Raw genomic sequence first — 24510 nt, 5'->3', positions numbered from 1 at the left:
GTGCCAAATGTAAAAAGCTCCAAAGTGTCAGTGCATTTATCGAACACATGTTTATATACATTAGTGCCCAGAACTGCCTATAGGAGAGAACGGATTTGAATCACAGATTCACAATTCATGTGATTTTGGCACAATGATTTATATGAATCACAATTAGAAATATCTGAAACATGGTTGTCTAAATAGGTAAAACAATTCAAATTCATTTCATGTTGGTCCATTGTTCATCTTTGTTGATATTAATTCCACTTTTTCTTCCTCATATCATCATTCCCCCTATCCTGCATTTTTGCACCTTCTCATAATGTAGTACATGGAACAATTATAGCATATTTACCTGCTACCTTTTCTACCTTGAAAAAAATAAAGATTTATACTATAGATTAAAGGTAGAATGGAATTGTTAATTATAATAATTATATTACCATACTTACTAAAATAATAACAATTATATTGCTAGCTTTCATAAGAAGAAACAATTTTTATTCTTGGCACTTTTGTCCTGTTAGAATCAACTAGTCAGGATTATTTTGGTCTTTTTGTTATTTTTTTTTTTATCATCAAAGGAAACTTTTATTTGAAATTAGATTTACGAAGTTTTACAACTTTGTGTATGGAACTAGAAGTCCCATACGATTATGTATTTCCGCCCCTTTTACAATGCAGCCCAAAACAATTGTTGCCTCAAAACCCCTTGTTTAGAAAGATGATCAGCTAGCCCGTTTGCACTCCTAACCCATTTGAATTCTGCCACTACCTCCCTTGCAACCTTTTCCACTTCCTTTATCACTTGTTTGAAGGTCCACGGAGTAGTTCTATTGTTATTAGCCCAAGAGATGATCACCTTGGAATCCCCTTCAACCTCAATTTTCCTCATTCCAAGTTGCTTGGCTATCTTCAATCCTTGTAGCAAAGCCATTACCTCAGCTTTTAGAGAGCTGCCCATGCCAATAGGTCCAAAGAATAATGCTAATATCCTCCCTTCAGAATTTCTGATTACTCCCCCGATACCTGACAATCCCAGATTTCCAAATGAACTTCCATCAAAATTTAGTTTAATTCTATTACCATCTGGGGGTTTCCATTCCATCCTTACTCTCTCTTTCACTCTTGAAGATTGTGCTACTTCTGTCTAGGATCTTATAATGTCTGTAGCTGAGAACTCTTGGAAGATATGCAAAGAGCTTACCCGATGGGCTACTTTAATTTTGATTTTTTCAATCACCTCCTCCGTGGTTTTACTCTTTTCTAAGAATATTCTGTTATTCCTTTCTTCCCATATCACCCAACAAATAGCTGCCTTTGTTGCTTTCCACACAACCTTCCCTCTTTTCTTTGGTTGCCTCAAAAAATCTCGGTTAAAAAGACCTGCCACATCTTGAGGAGAAACCCACCTACAACCAAAGAGAAGACAAAAAGAATCCCAAACAAGATGCACAAAAGAACAAGATAAAAATAGGTGTGTCAAGGTCTCACCACTTTTTTCCTTACAAAGGGAGCACATGTGAGGAGAAAGGCAAGCAAAAGGCCTTCTTTTCTGCAACATATCACACGTATTAACTTACCAAGGAAAATTTCCCAACAAAAGGCTTGAATTTTTGGGGGGATAGGCTTACTCCAAATTTCTTTTACAGGGAAGTCCCCATCCGAGCTGCTAGGTGAGGCAAGAACATTAAAGAAAGAGGAACAAGAGAATAGGCCATCTGTGGAGCCTTTCCAAATTCTGGAATCTTCCAAGGATGGGTCCAAAAGAATTTGTCCTAGAAGATCCAGCAAGTGAATTAAGGATGCACATTCATTTTCCCTCAAACCCCTTCTGAAACCCATATTCCAATTGACCCCACTTGGGCTAGGATTACCCAAAAAACTTATTCTTTTCCCTTTGAAGTTTGACAAAGTGTAAAGGTCAAGGAAAAGGTCTTTATGTTCTTATTTATTGAGTTGTGATTCGACCTTTTTATCTTACTTTAAGTTACATGTCCTCATACTTAAGTAGGGGCATGATAGTCATTGTACATGTCTTGCAAACCTATATAATAAATAGGTTGACTGGGTAAGAGATCATTCTCTCCAGTTTTGACTATTCATTCTATCCTCTTTTTTCTCCTTTTTCTTCTTGACCTAGTGTTGCAACTACAAGAAGCCAAACCATTATAACACGGTTACTCATAGTTGCATGGAGTGGACTATATGAAAACCTTCTCTCCTATTGCCAAAATTGGTTCAATTCATGTATTGATCTCTCTAGCAATTATGAATGATTGGCCCCTATTTCAGCTCAGCATCAAAATTGCCTTCTTACATGGTGATCTCCTTAAAGAAGTCTATATGTAGGCTTAAGAAGGCAATTTACGGGCTGAAATAGTCTATGTTTGCTTGGATTGTTAGATTCAATGAAGTGGTAAAAGAATTTGGGATGAAGTAGTGTCAAGTTGATCATTCAATATTCAACCATGACACTAACATTGGGAAAATTCTATTGGTGGTATATGTAGACGACATTGCTATAACTGGCAGTGATAGGCTAGGGATCAACAGATTAAAAGGCTTTCTACAACATCACTTCCAAACAAAAGATCTTGGCAAACTAAAGTATTTCTTAGGTATAGAAGTTGCTAGATCGAAGCATTGTATCAATTTGTGTCAAATGAAGTATGTTCTTGACTTATTAAAAGAGACAGGGTTGTTGAGTGTTAAACTAGCTAAAACACCCATAGAGCTTAATGCTAAACTGAGCACTGATGCAGTTGAAGAGTTTGATGGTCATAGCAAGTACAAAATATTAGTGGGAAGGTTAAACTATCCAACTATTACCCAACCAGATATCTCCTTTGCACTTAGTGTGGTTAGCTAGTTTGTGGAGAACCCTTGGGTTCCTCGTTGGAATGTAATTATTAGAATTGTGTGGTACTTGAAGGGAGCACCAAGACAAGGGTTGTTGTATAAGTCTGGAAGGAGCCTTAAAATAGAATGCTATACCGATGCAAATTGGGCTAGCTCGGTATTTGGTAGAAGATACACCACAAGGTACTGCACCTTCCTAGGAGGAAATTTAACATAGAAAAGCAAGAAACAAACAGTTATGGCAAGGAATAGAACTAAAGTTAAGCATAGAGCCATGGCACATTGATAAAAAAAAATAATAATAGAGCCATGGCACATACTGCCTATGAGCAAGTGTGCTTGAAAAACCTCCTACAAGAGATCGGGTATTCAGTGAACAGTCCTATGAGACTCTATTGTGACAACCAAGCTGCATTTCATATTTCGTCTAATTCAGCCTTTCACGAGAGAACAAAACACATAGAGATTGTCCGTCACTTTACAAGAGAAAAGGTTCTTGGTAGATCAGTACAAAACATGTGAGCTCAGAAAATCAATAGACAGATCTGTTTACAAATGGGTTGAGTCAAGGATGAGTGAATTACATAAGTAACAAGCTAGGACTATATGGCATATACTCTCCAACTTGAGGGGGAGTATATGTCTTTATGTTCATATTTTAGTCTTTATGTTCTTATTTATTGAGTTGTGATTAGACCTTTTTATTTTACTTTAAGCTACATATCCCATACTCAAGTACATCACAGTCATTGTACATGTCTTGCAAACCTGTATAATAAATAGGTCAATTGGGTGAGAGATCATTCTCTCCAGTTTTGACTATTCTTTCTATTCTCTTTTCTTCTCCTTCTACTTCTCCTTCTCTTCTTCTCCCTTTTCTTCTTGACCTAGAGCTACAACTACAAGAAGTTGAACCATTATAACAAGTCTTTACAAAAATTCTAAATTAATATGGATAGATAGATCAAAAAAACAATTAGTTAATTATCATTACACTAATACCATATATCAGTGTTTTAAAAGTGCAAGGCGAGGCAAGCGCCTTTTTAAGAAAAGCACAAAATTAAAAAAAAAAAAGCTAAAAAAATTTAAAAAAAGTCAGAAAATTCAAAAAAAAAAAGCCAAAAATTTTAAAAAATGCAAAAACAATTCAAAAAATATTAAACATAATGTTAATAAAAAATATAAACTTAAATTTTAAAATAAATGTTTTGAAAAACTATTGTCTAAAATTAAAATACATAAACATAACATTTTAAGTGTATTCAAATGAAAATTTAAAAATAAAAGCAAACATATAAAGCATTTTCAAGCATGTAAAAACCGCAATCACTTTTTCCCCTTAATTGCATTGCTTCAAGTAGCTAATGTGATGTAAAACATACTGCATTCTTGATTCTATGAGTCGCCTTTGTACCACGCCCCTCGAGGCAAGCCCGAACAAGTCTATGTTAGGGTCTGAAATTCTTATTTCTCACATAAAAAATAATGATTTTATAACTTCCATTGCCTTTTGAGAAGATATTTTACTGCAATGAATGAATGAACAACATTAGCAAATAGGGGGTTCTTTGCTAATGTTGTTCATTCATTCATTGCAATAAAATATCTTCTTAAAAGGCAATGAAAGTTATAAAATCATTATTTTTTATGTGAGAAATAAGAATTTCAGACCCTAACATAGACTTGTTTGGGCTTGCCTTGAGGGGCGTGGTTGGGGTCCGGGGGCAGAGCCCCCAGCCCAGCCGTTAGACTCAAAAAACAGCCAAAAAGTGCAAAAATTTAAAAAGGGGCACGCCTGGGCTGAGGCGCAAGGCGCATCAGGCGTGCGCCTTTTGAAAGGAGTGCGCCTAGGACCTAGGCGAGGCGCATACCCCAAAATGTGCCTTGTCTGTGCGCCTAAGCACGCCTTTTAAATCTCTGCCATATATAATAGGAGTGTTCATTTGGTCAGCTCGGTTCTGTTCAATTCGGAAATAGAACCTAACCGAGATTTCAGTTAGGTCATTTTCATGAATCAAACCAAACCAAATTAGACTTGAAAACTGAACCGAATTCAAATCAGTTATAAATGTATGTTATATTTATATATCAACAATTATAATGAAATATATTGTTATTATTATAAATAGTAATATTAATATATATTAATGTTAATATTAATGTTAATATTTATAATTAAAATATAAATATATGTATTTGTTTTGGTTAATTTGGTTTTCAATTCAGTTTGGTTGAATTTTTTTGTCAAACCAAACCAAAAACCGATATTTCCAAAATCATCAAATTGAGCCAAACCAAACACTGAAATAACCAAATCAAATTGGCTTATTCAGTTCTGTTTGGTTTGGTAACCAAATTTGAACATCCCTAATAAGCTCAACACATATAAACACAAGCATTGATATACCCATGTACACCACTATGCATATACATACAAAAGTATGTTATTGCAAAAATATAATATAAAAACATATAAGATATTATAATACAAATAGATATGCTGCAATTTTTGGAGTTTTTTCACAATTTGTCACAGCTCCAATGATTCGCTCATGCTCCATGATCCGCTGCATCTCCCACTTCTGGGTGTTAAGATATACACATGTATGTTATACTTGTTAATATACATGTCTATATGTATTTTTTATTTTTATTATTCTTTGTGCCCTTAGTGATTTGTACAAGAGTGTTAACCATTGATATGAGTGTATGTTACAGGGTGTCAGATTGCTAAACTAATTAGGGGAATCAAATGTAATTGGTAGAAATATATTGGGGAACTTATTTTTAATTCTATTGATCAAATTTAAAATTATTATATTATATGGGATGAGACTTGAGCGAGAGAGAATTGAGAGAAATTGAGGGAAAATGAAATTGATCGCAATTATTTCGGTCATTTATTTCTCAGCTTTTGATGAGTTGTTGCCTTGTCTTAAACTTGCACTGAGAAAGAAAGAGAACAAAGAGAACAATGAACTGGTACTTGGCTTGCAGTCAATCCATTCGAAATGGCAAGTTAACATGTGAACCAGGACTCGACGTTGGATGAGACTCAATAAAATGTGAAACATGATCCACGAAAGTCTGAAACACAATTCACTTGTGATTCCACCCCAGAATCACATCAATCATGGATAAGACAAAAAACAATACACCTCTTGGGCGGTTCCAGGCATTAAGGTGGTGAAATTAGTTCTTTCATGCTTGGTTGGATCCTCTGCCATAAGGAGTTTGAATTCCATGTGTCAAAACACCAAAAAGAAGAAAGATGGAAATTCATTATCATCTTAGTTATAATAGACAAAACAGCAAAGAAGTACCATAGGTGGTTACAAAACATATCCGAAAATTGGTAAGTTGGTAACAGTAAAGACACTGTAAGTACAAAATCAGGACTCACCTTTGAGGCATCAAGAACCATCAGCACGAGGTCTGATGACTTGGAAACTGCAATAACCTGAGAGATAAAACATTAACTGAACTATTGTTATCCACAATAAGAATCTGCTCCATTTGGAAAATATAACAAATCTTACCAAAACATGTTGCCTTCTCGGCAAATCATCTTATTTCATTTAGGAGAAAAAGAAAATTAATAGGCATGCATGTTTTACATGCTGATAGTACTATCTAATATTTTCAGATAAAAAATTAATACAAAAGCACAGAACAGAAAAACATTCTAGGTGGTTTACCTGCCTACCACGTCCCTTTCCCTCAGAAGCTCCTTCAATGATTCCAGGAAGGTCAAGAAGTTGAATTTTAGTATCATTGTAATGTATAATGCCAGGAATGCAGGTAAGTGTTGTGAATTCATACGAGGCAGCCTCTGAATGTGTTCCCGTTAACAAAGTTAAAAGTGTCGACTTCCCCACACTACCGCCAAAAAGACACCAATTATTAATGTAAATCTTTACAATGTAATCCATCATCCAGTTTCTATGACACAAAATAGGTTGCACGTCTTTTTCTTTCTAATAAAACATTGTTTCTCATTAACTAAAGAGAATTATTGACAAGTATCTTATCGCTCTCTACAAGGGTGATCAGTTGTGGCCTTATTCTCATCTTATTACATTTATATAGAATCATTTTCTGATAAAATAACTTTCTTTTATATTCTCCCAAGTCATGGTACTTAAGACAATCAGACAGCATGCAACTGCTAACTTTTAAAATTGAATCTTTAACCGATCCACAAATCAAAAGGTAGAAATTATGCCCTCTTCCATTGACATGAGAATTGCATTGCATAAATCAAATAAGGCCATTAGCCAGTTCAGGTCCCCTGATTACCCTCCATCAGGAGGGGTGGAATGGATAGTGGATACAGACCTAACCTCTGGTACTTAAAAGCATGAAGTGACCACTCTCAAGACTCAAACCTGCACTTTCTTGCTTATCAGCATCATGGTTTCAAGTGTCGCCAAATGTCGCTAATGTCGCCCAACATATGTTGATGTCGAGGCTCACCGACATGAAAATGGATGGTAATATAAAAATTACATTATTTCGGTCGGAAAATGCAGTTTTTCCTATTATGTTGACTAATGTCAACAGGATGTCAACTAATTTTGACAAGATGTCGACTAATGTACATTAATAATATTTCCATTAATAATTTCTATTTAATATTTCAAACAAAATATTTATAAAAAAGAATTAACAAAATATAAAAACAAAAGAATAAATTAATTACTTTATAATATAAAACATAAAATATTTTTCAAGTAATAAAATATTAACTAGTTAGTATCTTTTAAAATATTTATTAAAATCAGAAAATGTTTATTAAATTTTATAATAAATCATATTCTACATTTAATATAAAAAATCAGAATAAATTTAATAAATTTTATACTAAATCATAATTATTATAAATTCAGTACTAAAAATCATAATAAATTCATTAAGTTTTATAAGAAATCAGAATTTATCATAATCTTAATACTACAAAAAGGAGAATCAGTTTATTAAATTTATAATAAAACATTTGTATTATAACTTTAATATTTAAAAAATCAGAATAAATGTATTTCTATTTACTAGTGTGAAATAAATATATTAGAATTTATAATAAATCAGAATTAAAAATAAGAAAAGAAAATATCTGATAACCTTGTAAAAACATCAAAATGCATAACAAATCAGTAAATCGTCATTTACTAATTTGTTATTGATCTTGGTTTCTTAACTTTATATAATGGTTGGGAATAAGATAATAGTCTAGAAATATGCATTCATGCTTCTTTTATCGTTTTACAAAATATCTTTGCATATTTTCACATATTTCATAATATTTCCACAATGTCTCTAATTTTGACAATATTTCCCCTCGACATTTTTGACATATGTCCTATAATTTGGTAAGCGACATTTCCATCGACATCGACATTTTAAACCTTGATCAGCATGAGGTTTTACCCTTGCACCAAACAATAGCCCCCAACATTTTATAAATCAAATCACATTGCTAATTCCAACTAAGTGACAGACCACAGACCTTGGAAATCCTATCAGTGCAACACGTCCATGGCCATATTTTGTAACTTCAAAACCTTCTCCACCACCACTAGAACCCTGCTTCATAATTTTTTGACATCAAAAAACCAAGTGAATCATATTAATGGGCAAAGCACAGTATGCAGGATGATAGTGTAAGTGTTGATATAAAAGTAACTCAAAAAAAAAAGAGGAAAGAAATCATTCAACCACATAGCTTATTCCAGTAGGGAAAAAATCAAATATATAGAGGTGCATCCTTCACAAGTGCATCTAAGGCATAGTTGGAGTTATGGAGTTGTGAAAAATGGAGAAAACAAAGGGCAGGAAAGGAGAAGATTATTACTAGGGAGTACAAGACCTTCACAAGCACTTACATGACTGCACCTTCAAGAAGATGACTCCTAAGGCCATAAAAGAGATCAGGAAGGTTGCACGGAAATCCATGGGAACAAAGGATGTGGGGGTCAATTTAAAGCTATACAAGCACATCTGGGGTAGGGGCACTCAAAATTCTCCAAGAAGGGTCACAATTTGCATTGCCAGGAAAAGGAATGCTGAAGAAGATTCAAAAAGAAAGGAAGAAAAAAAAAAAGACCACTATTTGTTTGTCATGGTAGCAAAGTTCCCATACTAAGGGCTTAAAGGATTTGGCAGAGAGATCATGGGTGCCAGTAAAAAGCCACTCTTCTCTAAGCTGATACCTATAGACTATAGTTACTACTAGACCTAACTTAAATATAACTGGATCTACCTTGATTATCCATTTTGTTTTCAAGGTCTAGATGCACCTAAGCTGCTACTTAACCAACCCTAAAATCTTTGATTTTTGTGCTACTTAAACCTCAATTAAAACTTCAAGTCTAGATTCCATCTTTAATTTTTGAACCTTTAGATCCCAATCTCATATGGATAGATTGTCCAGCATCTATTAACTTTTTTACAGTTTAGACTAAGAAACTACTCAGACAGTTCTTATCCTGACTTACTGACTTAATTGAGGACATACTATGACTTAATTGGGGAAGGAAGTCAAAAAGGTAATATTATAACTGATTCAAGTTCTGCAGTGGGTAATGGGGAGAGGTGATATTTTATGATGATAGTGGTATAAAATGGACAAATTATGTGACTTTTTTTCAAGATTGTATCACCTAAGCTCTAAAAATGTCACTCTTAGCCAGTGTTTGGAGTCAGAGGAGGCAATTCAGTCTCCTACCTTTGTGCCTTTGTCTTATGTATGATGAATTTTATTCAAAAGAGGGAGAGATTCCTTCAAACACATTGAAGAGAGACATCATTCAAGAAAGGACCTGTAAATAAACATGTAAGGAGAAGGTATAGGTCCTTTCCTACAATATAAAAAGAGGAATCAAAAATCAAGTCCCATTGTCTTCTAAGATGATCTGATGTGATTCCCTCAAACTCCTTGAGGAAGGCAACCCACTAGCCGAGGGTGCCCTCTACTTCACCTATGATGGACTCCTACCTTTAGGCCATTGCTTGACAGGAAATAATCTAAAGAAAGCCTCCACTTCCTCATCCAAACCATATGCCTGATGGTGGAAGGAATGCTTCAGTTTTCTATTTACTATGCAATCCTTTCATCATGCACTGAGTACTGAGCATAAGTTATTCAGATTTGTGGTATTTGGGAAAAGAGACAGCTCCCCAGGGTGGATGCACTTTTTTCGTTCTTGGAAACTATTATTGAGTATTGACAATCTCAAGAGGCATTTCTGAATGTGGTAAGTGGGCTGCACGAGAAAAATGTGAGGTGACTTTTCATTCATTACCAAATGGCATCTTTCTTATCGTCCTGCTTTTCCTTTTTCATTCAAATATGGAGGTTCAACACAACAAATCTTCAAAAGATCTTTGGAAACTGACCTCACATCTCAGGTGAATCCAAAGCAAAAAGAAAAAAAAAATGAGTATTTTGAAGCATCATCTTTTTTGTTGTTTGTTCGGGTGTGCATGTTAGGAGAGAAATCTTCAAGAATCTTTGTTGTCAAAGATAAGCCCATCATGTAGTTTTAGATGAATTTCCCCTTTTTTCTTGTATTTGGGTGCCACTAGAGTTTCCTAACTTGAAGTTTTTGGGGAGGAAATTTTTGGGCTATCTAGGCCTTGTGTAAAATGCTGCTCAGGTTCTTATCTTGTTGTATCAATACTAATCTTTCTATTTTATTTGGGGATTCTTTTGTATGTTGGTGTTATCCCTATACCTTCTCGTGTTTTTTTTTCTTATTAAACCATTGAAAAATCTTTTTTCCTCTTTTATTAAAACAATTTTCTGCCTGTTATTAGGAAAAATTTGAAAATCAACCATGAAATTAAGGTTCAGAAATTTGCATACCTTCGGAGGCTCCAACAACTGTGTCCTTAACTTTGCAATCTTTGCCTTGAGTTGTCCAAGGTGGTATTCTGTATCCAGTGAAATCAATTAAATCTTGCAGTGCTGAAGAGCAACTTAATGGGAAAAAGAGTTTTACCACTATCTAGAGAAATCAGGAAGAAATATATGATACTTGATAAATATACCCATGTGGAAATCTAGCAACTAGTCGGTGGTTAGGTGCTGACTAGTCAACCACCAAACAAAATATGTTCCAAATATAAGATAATGACACAATCTGGTATATAAATGTAAGTTAATAAAGACCAAGGCACAACTTTAATATTGATGAATGTTTTGCCATGTAGAAATGGGAAAAAGAGTTTGACTACTATCTAGAGAAATCAGATGAACTGTTTTCTCTTCTAAACTCAGTGTTTCTTGATCAGCCTTGTCCTGATAGTAGAATACTAGAATGTGGTCAAAGTCCTCTTCAGGTTGTTTTTCTTGTTCTTCGTTTTTCAATGCTCTTTGCAATCTACTAACTTGGCTATCTCTTTTCCTGTTAAAGAAGTGCGATATGCTCCTGTACCTCCAAAAGTTAGAGCTTTCTATTGGGAAGTGGTTCTCAAAAAAATCAATACTATGGATGTGCTTCAAAGAAAGAGACCAAACTGGTGCTTATCCCCTCATGCCTATAGCCTTTGCTTAAATAGTGGTGAGATGGTGAATCAACTATTAATCTCCTATCCTTTTGTTACTCATATTTGGGATTCGTTCTCCTCTCTCTTTGATTACAGGCAGACTACTCCCTCGAGTGTGGTGGACCTTTTTGACTCTAGCTTCTTCTAACAACGAAAGAAGAAGGGAACGGTGATATAGGACCAGCTCAGTTCTAGTCCTTAGAGAATGTTGAATGGTCTTCTTGATCAGAATTTTATGGCTGTTGATGGCTGTAATGGCTTCTTGAAGGAATAAGAGAGAAAATAGGAAGAGAAAGAAGAGAGAAAATACCTGGAATCACTCACAGGGTGCCTAGAATCACTCTAGGGCATGGGAATTACTCGCCATAGTTAGCATAAGCTGAAGAGAACTCAATATATTTCATTGCCTTTGTGTAAAACGTCCATCATATTTATAGACCCTAAACTCATAATAATTCTAGGAGTCAAACTGTTAGACACATAATAGTCTTAGGAGTCAAATTGTTAGACTCAATAATCCTAGTAGGACTCAAACTAAGCTGTCATATCCTATTTCAATTCAAAGAAGACTCGACAACTCTAATCCTACTTATGCGATGACTGAAATTTTAAACATAAACAAACTATAGCTAGACAAATTAAACCCTATCATTGGACCCCACAGAAAATTGCAAAATGACAAAAAATACCCCTACTGTCCAAAAATACAGAAATACATTAATTTTCATAAAATTCCAATTTTGCCTCTTCAACTCCTGCATCATTCTCCCCCAGTTCAAAAAAAAAAAAAACTCATCCTTGAGTTTTGAAGAACTTGAGGATGAAAAGTTGATATACGACTTTCCACAGCTACATGCTTGGATTATAGAGTAGAGGCCATACACAAAACTAGAGAAGGATTTTGAAAGAAGTGTATTTCTGAAACACTGCCTTCCCTGACCTTCTTTGTTAAATCATCGATAACATTAGTTTCTTGAACACTTAATTCATCAATTAACCATTGTGATGAATCTTCCCCTCGCTTATCCAAACTCTCAACTGCAACATTTGGAACCTATCCTTCAACCTCTAGCTTAGGAGTCACCATCTCTATGTGTTCTTCTTTCCTTGGTTCTTCTATCTTATTTCAATTCAAAGAAGACTCAATAACTCTAATCCTACTTATGCAATGACTGAAATTTTAAACATAAACAAACTATAGCTAGACAAATTAAACCCTATCATTGGACCCCACAGAAAATTGTAAAATGACAAAAAATACCCCTACTGTCCAAAAATACAGAAATACATTAATTTTCATAAAATTCCAATTTTGCCACTTCAACTTCTGCATCATTCTCCCTCAGTTCAAAAAAAAACTCGTCCTTGCGTTTTGAAGAACTTGAGGATGAAAAGTTGATATGTACGACTTTCCACAGCTACATGCTTGGACTATAGAGTAGAGGCCATACACAAAACTAGAGAAGGATTTTGAAAGAAGTGTATTTCTGAAACACTGCCTTCCCTAACCTTCTTTGTTAAATCATCGATAACATTAGTTTCTTGAACACTTAATTCATCAATCAACCATTGTGATGAATCTTCCCCTCGCTTATCCAAACTCTCAACTGCAACATTTGGAACCTATCCTTCAACCTCTAGCTTAGGAGTCACCATCTCTATGTGTTCTTCTATCCTTGGTTCTTCAACAAACTCTAGGACTCCTTCCACTGTTGATGTTGGTGGAACTGTGCTACGTCAGGTTATAATTCTTGAATTAGTTCTAGTTGAACTTGAAGGGTAAAGCCACTTACTTCCTTACTAGGATCGACTACAATCAGCACATTTGTATCTTGCACTTGAACTTCTTTAACTTGCTCCACTTCTATTTCTTCTTAATCATTAACCTCAAGTTGATCGTGGGTGTTGGAAATTCCAACAATTTCTATTTTTTATTGGTAATGCACCCTCTTGATTTTTAATATCTACAATTTCTATAGCTTGAAATTCTTCTTCTTTAACTTCATCCTCAACTTCAGCTCTAGGGTAGGCATCAACATGCAAGGAATCATCTACTTTATTTTCAACTTTGTACCGTCTTCCCAATGACTTCAAGTTCTTTGTTGTAATTTTCTGCTGCTTCTTTTGCTTGAAATTAGTCAACTCCATATATAGATCGTCATGGAAGTATAGTGGGATGTAATTTTCTTACAAACACCTCTTCATCTCTGCCCATGTACTAATTGGATCATCACCTCTATTTTCTAGTTGTTGCTCAAGAGTTCTCCACCATACTTTAGCATGACCCTCCAGCTTCATGCAAGCAAATCTAATACTTTGTTTGTCAAACATATCATGCCAATCAAAATATTCTTCTAGTTCAGCAACCCAATCAAAGAATTCTTGTGGATCATGATCTCCTTTAAAATCCGGTATTTCCCTTTCTCTTCTAACATGTTTGAAAACCTTACTCCCGTATCTAACATTATTAGATATGTTTTCTTCCACCATCTTCTCAAGTAAGGCAACCAAAGAACCTTCATATGGTTCAGAAACCCAATCACATTGATTTTAGACATGTAAGATTGTTTAGAAGATACCCTAGGCCTATAGAATTGACCACTTTGTGAGAACATAGTGAATAAACCATTAGCTCTAATGCCAACTGATGTAGGACCAGCTCAGTTCTAGTCCTTAGAGAATGTTGAATGGTCTTCTTGATCAGAATTTTATGGCTGTAATGGCTTCTTGAAGAAATAAGAGAGAAAATAGGAAAATAAAGAAGAGAGAAAATACCTGGAATCACTCACAAGGTGCCTAGAATCACTCTAGGGCATGGGAATCACTCACCGTAGTTAGCATAAGCTGAAGAGAACTCAATATATTTCATTGCCTTTGTGTAAAACGTCCATTCATATTTATAGACTCTAAACTCATAATAATCATAGGAGTCTTAGACTCAATAATCCTAGTAGGACTCAAACTAAGATGGCATATCCTATTTCAATTCAAGACTCAAAAACTCTAATCCTACTTATGCAATGACTCTGAAATTTTAAACATAAACAAACTATAACTAGACAAATTAAACCCTATCATTGGACCCCACATGAAATTGTAAAATGACGAAAATACCCCTGCTATCCAAAAATACAGAAACACATAAATTTTCATAAAATTCCAATTTTGCCTCTTCAGCTCCTGCATCAAACGGTGATGTGGAGGTCAACAAATGGTTTGGCTGTTGTATTAGCAAAGCAATGAGTTAATAGGGAAACTTTGTCTTGGGCATGTTTATAAGATGTTTGTGATATGAGGGGTCACCTTACTTTTTGAAGGTGACAGTTGTAATTTTCTTCCTAAAAGTTAATGAAAGTTATTGTTTCCTATCAAAAAAAAAAGTTATTGTTTTCTATCAAAAATAAATAAATAAATAAAACCATGTGGAACTGTACCAAAGGTGTTGACTAGTTGTTTTGCCCTCACTTGGTGGTACAGCAACTAGTTGGTGGTTATGTGTTGACTAGTCAACCACCAAACAAAATATTTTCTATATTTAAGAATAATGACACAATCTTGTATGTAAGTTAATAAAGACCAAGGCACAACTTTAATATTGAAAAACATTTTTCCACGTAGAAATGGGGAAACTATGGGATATTTTTTAATTTTATTAAGATATTTGGAAAAAAAAAACTAAAGAAATTAGGGGAATTTACTAAAAACATAAAATTTGTTACGAGACATCATAGATTATTAGAAATATAATTGTACATTTAAGACCCAAAAAAACCATAGCAAACTACCATATCAAATAAAAGAAGATTAAGAGACTCAAGTAGACATCTCTGTCCCCCATTTATTTTTCTTGTTTTCTATATGTAGGTCATTTACTTGACATTTTGATTTCTATCTTTTTTGTACCATATGCTTTGAATGTTTTGATCAGATTGAGAATCCTCTCACCAATTGTTCATCATTTTTTTAAAGTATAGTTACATAATAAGTGAATCACATTAGATTAGAATAGTAAGTCAATCATCCAAACACATAATCCCCATTGTTCTTTCAAGAAAAGATTTCCAAAATCTTTCATTGGCTTTAATGAAATGTCAGAAATTTTCATTAATATGCTAAAATCTTAAATTTTAGATGTTTAATTTATCAACAACGTTTAAAATATCCCCAACATATCAGTAATATGAAGGAAAAAACACTATTGAAATAGTTTGTACCACTCCCCGGTGAAATGGGAGATTTTGTAAAATCTTACTGATAGTGTGAACCATGATAAATATTACAAAATTGTAATAAATGATATGGTATAAAACAACTATTACATAGTTTCTCCTTTGCAAAAATAGAAGGCTCGAAAGGTTCCTTTGTTTATGTTGACTGAATAGCAGCACTTAATGATTAGAAGAAAAAATAAAAGCATTCCTCCACCACTTCTCTTTTATTTTAGGCCTTGTTTCTATTTTATATACCTTCCCTGTTCCCTCAATGACAAACCATAACAGATGCTTAAAGCAAGTTGTGTGCAGACAATGATATAAAGGAATATATGATACCATTTTAAAAATTAGAAGTAAATACAAACAACTAAAACTTTAAATGGCTTTGTGGTCAACCAGGCAAACTAGTCATTAGCCAACCTGGTTAACGCTTAGTCATTGGCCTTTGCAGTGACCATATCATGCATATTGACCAACTGACAGGGGCAGCTAATTGTGGAGTATTTGGAAGAGAGAAATGGCAGTTTCCTCTCTAATAAGGAGCAACCCTGAAAAGTGATCATTAACTTAATCATCATCGGAGTGATTTTGGATCCTGAGCTAAGAGAGAGTATAGGAACATGTCTGAGGATCCTTTTGTTAGGACTTAGGAGTTGGCAAAGTAATAGCAAGGTCCTGTACTTGCAAGCAATCAATGAGGCGGGGTCCCCCTCCCAAGATGTAATCAAGTTAAACTTAGATGAATGTTTTTTTGGGATACCAGGTGCTCCAATTTCTAAGGTGGTGCTTCTAGAGCTGACTAATGAGTTTCTTGTATATTCAAGACCATAGGTTCTGAAGATTCCCTTGAAGCAGAGAAATTGGCAGCACTTCAGGGACATGGACTCGTGTTCTTTCTGGGATTGCACATGGTGAAGGTGGATGGTGATTCACAAGTACTCATTAGTTGGACAAAGGAAATATCAGAAGGTTCATGGTTGCTACATCATCATACAAGAGATACAAGAGTTTTGACATTTAGAGTGAACAATTCATTCAAATGAATTTCAAGGTAAGTGAACTCCATGGTGGATGGTTTATCCAAGAATGGGCTGGAAAGGAGTGAGCTATACAGGAAATCACCCTCTCGGGATCATTTACAGGCTCATTCTTTTTGTTTATCCCTACTGCTGTGAATTTCCTGGTGGCCTCTATTATATTTCCCCTTTTCTGGGGTATACAGTCACATTTCACTTTCCACACTCTCATTAATAAAATATAACTATTTTTTATCAGTTCAATAAAACATAATTATTAACAATCAAAAAGAGAAAAAAAAAAAAAACACCACATAAGATGCATGAGAGATTTAGAATGGAACTTCGAGGAAGATCAAATTTTCAAAATAAAAAGAACCTGTGGCTTTGTTTTTCTGCGTCCGTGCCATTTCGGCTTCAATTTCTTTAATCTTTTCTATGATACCCATCTTCCCTGGATATACCTGCTAACAGAGAAGATAGATTAAATTTTCACTTCTATAACAGCACAGAATCAAACTGCCAATCAAGTAGAAAAACAAAAAATTAGCATTAGACATCCATAAATGAGAAACTGATATACATGAAATAAAAGCTGTTTACTTGTGACAGAAACTCAACATGGAAATTGATGAATGAAACATCAAGAGAAAAGATATAGCACTACATGTCTACATTGAATACAGAAGCCATAGATACAAAGAGTAAACCAACAAGAGATTTTGATCATGCACAAATGACTTGATATGTGGCAGAGATTATAGTGTCTTGGGCTACATGGGTAAAGCTTGGCCAATTATTAAGTGAAATATTAAATGAGTGGTGCTCAAGTGTAAAGCAATCATCACTCAAATTTCATAATATCTTCTTTTTTAACTTATTAAAATATATCAAACTTCCACTTTGACAGAAGAGCATTTCTAATTAAATGTTAAGAGTGGGATTTGAAATCGTTAAATCTCCATCAAACTCCAAAAGAAAGACATGGGCACTGGGCAGCATAGCAATATGGAAGTGCCTTTTATATGAAAAAATGTATAAAAACAAAAATCCATACTCACGAAGAACCAACTTATCAAATCAAGCCATTTAACAATAGCCACATCTCTTGCATGCACCATAACCCAAAAACCATGCTATTTTAACAATTAAACTAGAATATAAAAATTTCAACAAAATATTTAAAATTTTGAGATTTCATTCTGGTTTCAAGAGTGACTGAAACCAAATATATGGAGAATAACAACCCCATACAATTCCAGTCTAAATGGACACAAAATAGGAGAATAGATAATTATTTAAGATAGGGTGTGTTGAATAAGAGATGAGATGAGAAAGAGGTGGCAAAAGACAATGGAAAATGAAAAGAAGTCGAAAGAACAAAAAATGCAATTGATATTTTGCTTGAAATTCTGAACTGACTTCTTTGAAAGCCAAGCCAAACTCAACACAATACCAAAATTTAAACTTTGGTTCCCCACTCTCCTTTCTGCCACTTGCAAAATATGCCCACTTTTATAGGTAATTCTTATACTATAAAACTAAAACTTTGAATGGCTACTTTTTTTGCCATTACCCTATATGTGCCCCAACTATATGGGGTATTGAAAGGGGTAGACTAGATATGGACCTAACCTTTGGCATCTTTCCACACAAAGTGTCCACTCTCAAACCCAAACTGACATTCTCATGCTTGTCAGCCTGAGATTTTACCATTACACCAAGCAATGCCCCCTTCTGAAAAAATGTAAAGATAATGGCTGATATGCCAATACAAACTATGAATGGATAACATTAATTACAAATATCACCAGCACAGTGTTGGTGATATGACTGATATGAACTATGTGGATTGAACATGTGGTTACTCCAGTGGATCCCCTATCCAATAAATGTCCTGGGTCAACCACAACATCCCATCAATGGCAGAAACAAGGTTGGACAAGCAGGGAATCTCCATGCTTGAGGCTCTCTAGTCAGGTCAAGCATGGAGCTATCCTGTATGGCCAACCCTGTTTCTGCTGATGGTGAGGGTTGGGTGGGGGGATCATGAAACCAATCCACTATCCATTTAGCAGTAGACCCTCTGGATAGGTCACCTACTCAATCTACAGTCACATAAGCCTTATACCCTACTTCTTGTTAGCTTCTTCCACAAGTAATATTGGCTATTGAATGTTTGAATATTTTAATGCTAAACTTACCCAAAAATAGGGCTTTATTGTGACCAAGTAGCAGGGATTATGAGGCTCAAATATGGCCCGCCAAAAAATGATAGTGAGTAGAATGTATGGAGCCATTCTGAGCTGAAAATTATTTTCCACATGTTAGATACTTGACTATTCATCCTTCTCTACTAAATTATCCGAATGGCAGGCCCTCTCCCATTTACATAATGTATTAGTAATTAATCACAATTTTGTCGGAATGCCATGTCTAAAAGACCTGATTGAGCAACCTTGTCAAGAACTTGAGTCTGTGTATCAACATTACTCCGTGCATCAACTTTTTCTGGTATGTGACTTGGGAGAACTTGCCCCTAAAAGCTAGTTGTTAGCGGGAGGGAACCCAAGCACATATATATCACACAATAGCATCACACAATAGACCAGATTGAGCAGTAACTGAATGGCGAAACGGATTCGTGTAGCCCACCCCATATAGTTGGGGAAAGGCTTAGATGGTGATGATTAAGTATAGGCAGCATAGTTCTCCATATACACATGAAACATCATGTATGGATTCTCACCATTAATGTATTCATCTCATCATTATATTCTATCTACTTTTTAAAGCAGGATTTTTCGATAAGGTAGTGGATGATTAATGAATTCAGGTGGACAATCAACATAATTCCCCAAAAATCAAAGTGTCTTTTGCGTTTCAATTGCAAGACGATGAAAAAGATCAACACTTTTAGTTAATGTCGCAATAGATTGAGAAATCCAAATCTGAAGGGTGTATAATTAATCAGAAATTTGGGTTCGATGGCATAATAAAGGAAAAGAAGGCGGAAAACAATATTATAAAGACCTTTCAATCCGGAAGACAGCTCTGCTCGCCGGAGCAACGACCTTCGTTTACAGGAACCCCCTTCGGTGGTTAATGGAAAATTGGAAATCCCGTTTTCAGCAGTAGACGATGGTGTATGGCCGGAATGTGAGTTAGAGAAACGCACATAAATCCTCAGTTAATAACTCCGTGGTGTCAGTAGTGTGATAGAGATAACACGACAGTGTTATGAGGATTATCGAGGAAGATGCTCCTTGCATTGATCATGCAGCAAATGAAAGGGTAAATTAAATGATTAATCAGGTTCACGTAATTTAGGTTTTTCGTGTGCGACACTGTAGCCATAAGACCCCACGGTAAAGCCGTTAAGGTGATCATTTCTAGCCCGGCCCGCAACTTTTTTTTTTGGAGGCCCAAAATTTTTGGGCTTCGGCCGTCTGCATTCAGCCCGTTTTGATGGCAACTCTGCAGAGTGGGGTCGAGTTTTACATATCACGTTCTGGTTCCATACTCCAATGGGGTTAGAAATCACCACTTCATCCCCAGCGAGGCCCACCCCTTCTGTGTCACCACTCACCCGTGTTTTAAGCTTCCTTGGAACGTGCCCCCAACCCAATCAGTGTTCAAAAACCCTACCCTAATCGGGTCAGGATGGGGTGACATAGGCCCAAGCCAACTCGAGTTCCACTTAAACCTAATCTTTGGCTTCTATTTTAGACCTGAGGTTTGGGTCAAACCGGACTATAACCCTTATCGTAGGCGCTAAGTCAGCCTGACCCGATCCATAATCATCCCTACCCGAAGACACCTATGAAATGAGAGAAATGAAAGAGCTAAATGATAACATATACATTAGTTGTCCATTATATAGGTGTGGCATGAGAGCCCTACTGCCCTAAAAGGTACCAAGTGGCTTAGTTGAAGGTAACAAAGACTTGGGATTGCATGAACATGCAACAAATGAAAGGTAGATTAATCACATTCAATCTATTTAGATTTCTCGTCTATAAGACCCCATAGTTAAGTTGAACATTTCTAGTTTGGCCGCAAACTTTTGGACTTTGACCATTAGTGGCCCGTAGTATATATCTATATACATAGCATATACTTGCCTAGGAGTTGGTGTAATCAATCAAGTTAAATTTGATAACAAAATGTTTACTTATATTTTTATCTATTACTGTATTACTGTATAGTATAGTAGGTGTCCTTACACTTGTATTATTAAATCGTACATATATTATATTACATATAATATTTGTATTAATAATTTTATAACATATTTTATGCATATAAACTATATGCAATGAATGTCTATTATTATATAAAAATGATATTGACCTTGTTTTTAGTACATGCCATTACACTAGTGTGTATGTGTGTGGATCATAGAAGTATTAATCAACAAAATTTATAGGAGATTTTGATCGGTCAAAACTCTTCTAATATGATGTTTTTAACAACATAATTTTTCACATATATATACAATGCAATGTGTTTGATGATATAGGCCTAAAACCCATTCAAATCCACCTTAACCTTGCCCTAATTTTATATTTTAAGCTTGAGATTTGGACCAAACTGGGCATGGTCCCGAACTATAACTCTTATCATAGGTGCAAAGTCCAACTTATGACCCATTATCAGCCCTACTCCCTAACCCGTGAAATGAAATAAATAATAACATATACATAAACCATCCCATTATATAGGTGACATGAGAACCCTTCTCCCCTTGAGGTACCAATTGGCTCGGTTGTATCAAATACTTGAGATTGAATCCCACCTTCATCATGGCTGATTATGGCCTTCTGGGTTTAGGGGATGGGGCACCCTTGTTTGTGCAGCGTGGGCCAAGAATTATTGAGGAAGATGCTCCTTGCATGATCATGCAACAAATGAAAAAGTAGGTTAATCACTTCTACATCATTCTAGCTTTTTGCTCTATTTAACTACAAGATCTCACAATTAAGGTGGTCTTTCTAGCCCAGTTGGCAAAACTTCAAACTTCCACCTTCAGCCCATAGTGTATTTCTTATATAATGTTTTAAGTGGATGTTTGCCTTCATGTTGGTGCAGATCATAAAATTAGATTTGGTAGCATAATGTTAACCTATATTTTTACTCAATACTTGCACATGTAAATAGCAGTGTTTTTAATCCATCGTTGATTCGGGTAGTTGAACCGTTTAAATCGTCACTCAGTTAGGATTATGGATCCAGTTTTGTTAAAACCTGTCAATCGGTCAAAAAGCGTTGCCTTGGTCAAAACCTGTTCGACCCACCAGTTCAACCATCAATCCATTTGACTCGGTCACTAAATTGCAAGTTGCACACTCAATGCATGCAAACTTTCAGAGGCCATAACTTTTTTACTTTGATGCCCAATTGGGGTGACTTTTTTTTATAACTAAAAAATTAAAATACATAAATTAAATATAAAATAACACATATAACATATCTAAAACATAATTATGCATTATTTATGGATAAAATATGTATTTATGCACATATATATACATGCACACATGATATACATACATATATATATATATATATATATATATATATATATATATATATATATATATATATACCTTAAATACATATATGTTGATGTGACATGGTCTGATTCATTCGACTCGAATGACCAAACCAATGACCCATGACTTGAAGGCAAAAACGTTCAACCTCAAGGTCAATTTTTAAAACATTGGTAAATAGCATGAACCAAGTATGATACTAGAAAAAAATTGCATCAAATCAACCAAGGAGTAATAAGCAATCAAGTGGTACCACATATTTTAATTGGTCAACGCTCTAGCGATATTATGTCTTTCTAGCAACATAGTTTTTTCTTTTATATATATATTTGGGTATTTGCAAAAGACTTTGAATTGAGTCCCGACTTCATCATGGTGAGGCACCCTTGTGTAGCTAGCCCATCCTCTCCAAGAGAGAAAAGCCCTACTACCCCTACCCCAATAGGGGTTGGTCCAGCCCCAAGGCCCCCAACTCAATTCAAACTCAACTATAATTTTCTTCTCAACATGTAAGACTTATGTGCAAAATCAATACAAGGGCGTAAAGCCTTCCTTTTAACTTGTATTTGGTTTGATAGAATAAGAAAAAAAGAAAAAAAAAAAAGGTAAAGTGCTTAGCTTGTGATGCGAATAATGAACCAAACTAATGGAAATATGCATTTTGGTTAAGTTTTATGTCTGTTAGTTTGAGATACAAATTTCCCTTGAAAAAAAGATGTCAACATGCATTGAACTCTGAAAATATGTACACAAGCTTTTGCATCATCCCATTATTGATGTAAATAATCAAATAACTTTAAACCTTCTTATTAAAATCTTGACTTTCTTGTGGTTATTTCCCTTATCCAAACAAATGCGTGGAAAAACGTACCTACATTTTGGTCCCTAAAACAAACATACAATATGAGTACAAACACCAGTGCATAATTGAACCAGATTTGCAGTCATGGTTTTTGTACCCCTTTGCATTTACTACAATGCACTGGTACTTTACACTCTTACCAATTCCACAGCATTTAGTTCTTTAATCCTTAGTCATACCACTACTCCGGTCACCACACTTATTACTGGCGTGGTTCTCCCACCACGATAACCTTATTCTCCTGCTTTTTTTCCTTGTTAATTTCTTCTTTTTTTTTTCTTTTTTTTCCCCGGTCAGTTGTTGAGATACCCCAACAATATCACCACCGTCGGTTTAGAGAGCAGTTCTGATCACGAAGATATTTTCTTGTATCCGAAAAGTGAAGGCTATCGTTTCAGTGAAGGCTATCGCTTCATAAGTCGTAAAAATAGGATTTCCTTTTTGGAATTTCAATTCAACCAAATATTTTGCCTATCCATAGATGTTTCTCACGAAACTTTTAATTTTGTTAGGGTTGAGAAATGAGAAGCTTTATTCTATGGCAATGTTTTAAAAATTGACTCGGAAATGAAACCATTATGGCTACCAGTTCCTATGTTAATGGTTCGATCATTTGGTTTGAATGGACAACCCATTCTGACAAAAAAATAAAAATAATTAAAATTAAAAAATGGACAAAAACCGTTGAACGAATTGAATGAGTCAATGGTTCGATCGCTTGAGTCGATGGCTTGTTGACCAATTCAATATTTTTTGGCCATGGGCCGGGCTTGGGGTAAAACAAAACCAATTGCCTAGACAGTCCAACCGTCCAGGTCTATGGCAATTCAAAAACATTGCTGCATGGTTTTGATTTTCAATTTATTTTACAGTTGTAACTTACTTAGGCTCAGTTTGGATACATACAAAATATTAGGTTTTGCACCCTACATATTTGTATTTGTACTCCTTCCAAACTGAGCCTTAGGCTGTATTTGGTTGTAGTGCAATTTTATTTATACTAGTACAAATGGATGGGAGTGCAAATTTATTTACTGCAATCAAACAAAACAAGCTAAAATTTGAAACAAAAATATGTCAGAATTTACACTCAAACCATTTGCATTGCCATAATTTTGCATCAGTACAAATTTATTTACATTGCAAATACAAATATGTACAGTGCAAAACTTGTATCTATACTGTACATATTTGTATTTATACAAGATACAAGGTTTTGTACTCTACATATTTGCATTTATAATCCTTTCAAACTGAACCATATTGACAATACAATTTAGAGATGTCTGTTGGGTTCGCCATTACCTAATGTTGGTTCCAGTTACACGAGGCTCTGGGAGTTGTAAATTGGATATGGTTTTAACATTTTAAGTGATCACTCTCATATTTGAATTCATGTTTTCACCCTTGCCAATTAGAGATTTGTCATACCAAATAATATGATAGATGAACTAATCAAGTTAGTTAGG

The 24510-nt window shown here is 34.9% G+C and overlaps 1 protein-coding gene across 2 annotated transcripts in view; it reads right to left on the bottom strand.

Annotated features, from left to right (window-relative positions):
• The window catches only part of LOC148846848 (P-loop containing nucleoside triphosphate hydrolases superfamily protein), a 32509-nt gene extending 12584 nt beyond the window's left edge, over positions 1 to 19925 (bottom strand). For both annotated transcript variants that reach the window (XM_088948647.1, XM_088948648.1), the window contains exons 1-6: positions 19658 to 19925; positions 17004 to 17088; positions 10712 to 10779; positions 8354 to 8430; positions 6546 to 6726; positions 6251 to 6307 (exon numbers count right to left, since the gene is read on the bottom strand). In XM_088948647.1, the coding sequence (XP_088804773.1) occupies positions 6251 to 6307; positions 6546 to 6726; positions 8354 to 8430; positions 10712 to 10779; positions 17004 to 17073 (453 nt within the window). In that variant the 5' untranslated portion in view covers positions 17074 to 17088; positions 19658 to 19925. The remainder of the gene's footprint in view (positions 1 to 6250; positions 6308 to 6545; positions 6727 to 8353; positions 8431 to 10711; positions 10780 to 17003; positions 17089 to 19657) is intronic.
• Positions 19926 to 24510: the final 4585 nt, after the last annotated feature.

This window comes from Nelumbo lutea, chromosome 6 (assembly GCF_056320005.1).
Source record: "Nelumbo lutea isolate HS-2025 chromosome 6, American lotus-T2T, whole genome shotgun sequence".
NCBI lineage: Eukaryota > Viridiplantae > Streptophyta > Magnoliopsida > Proteales > Nelumbonaceae > Nelumbo > Nelumbo lutea.
This window is presented reverse-complemented; position numbering and strand designations above follow the sequence as displayed.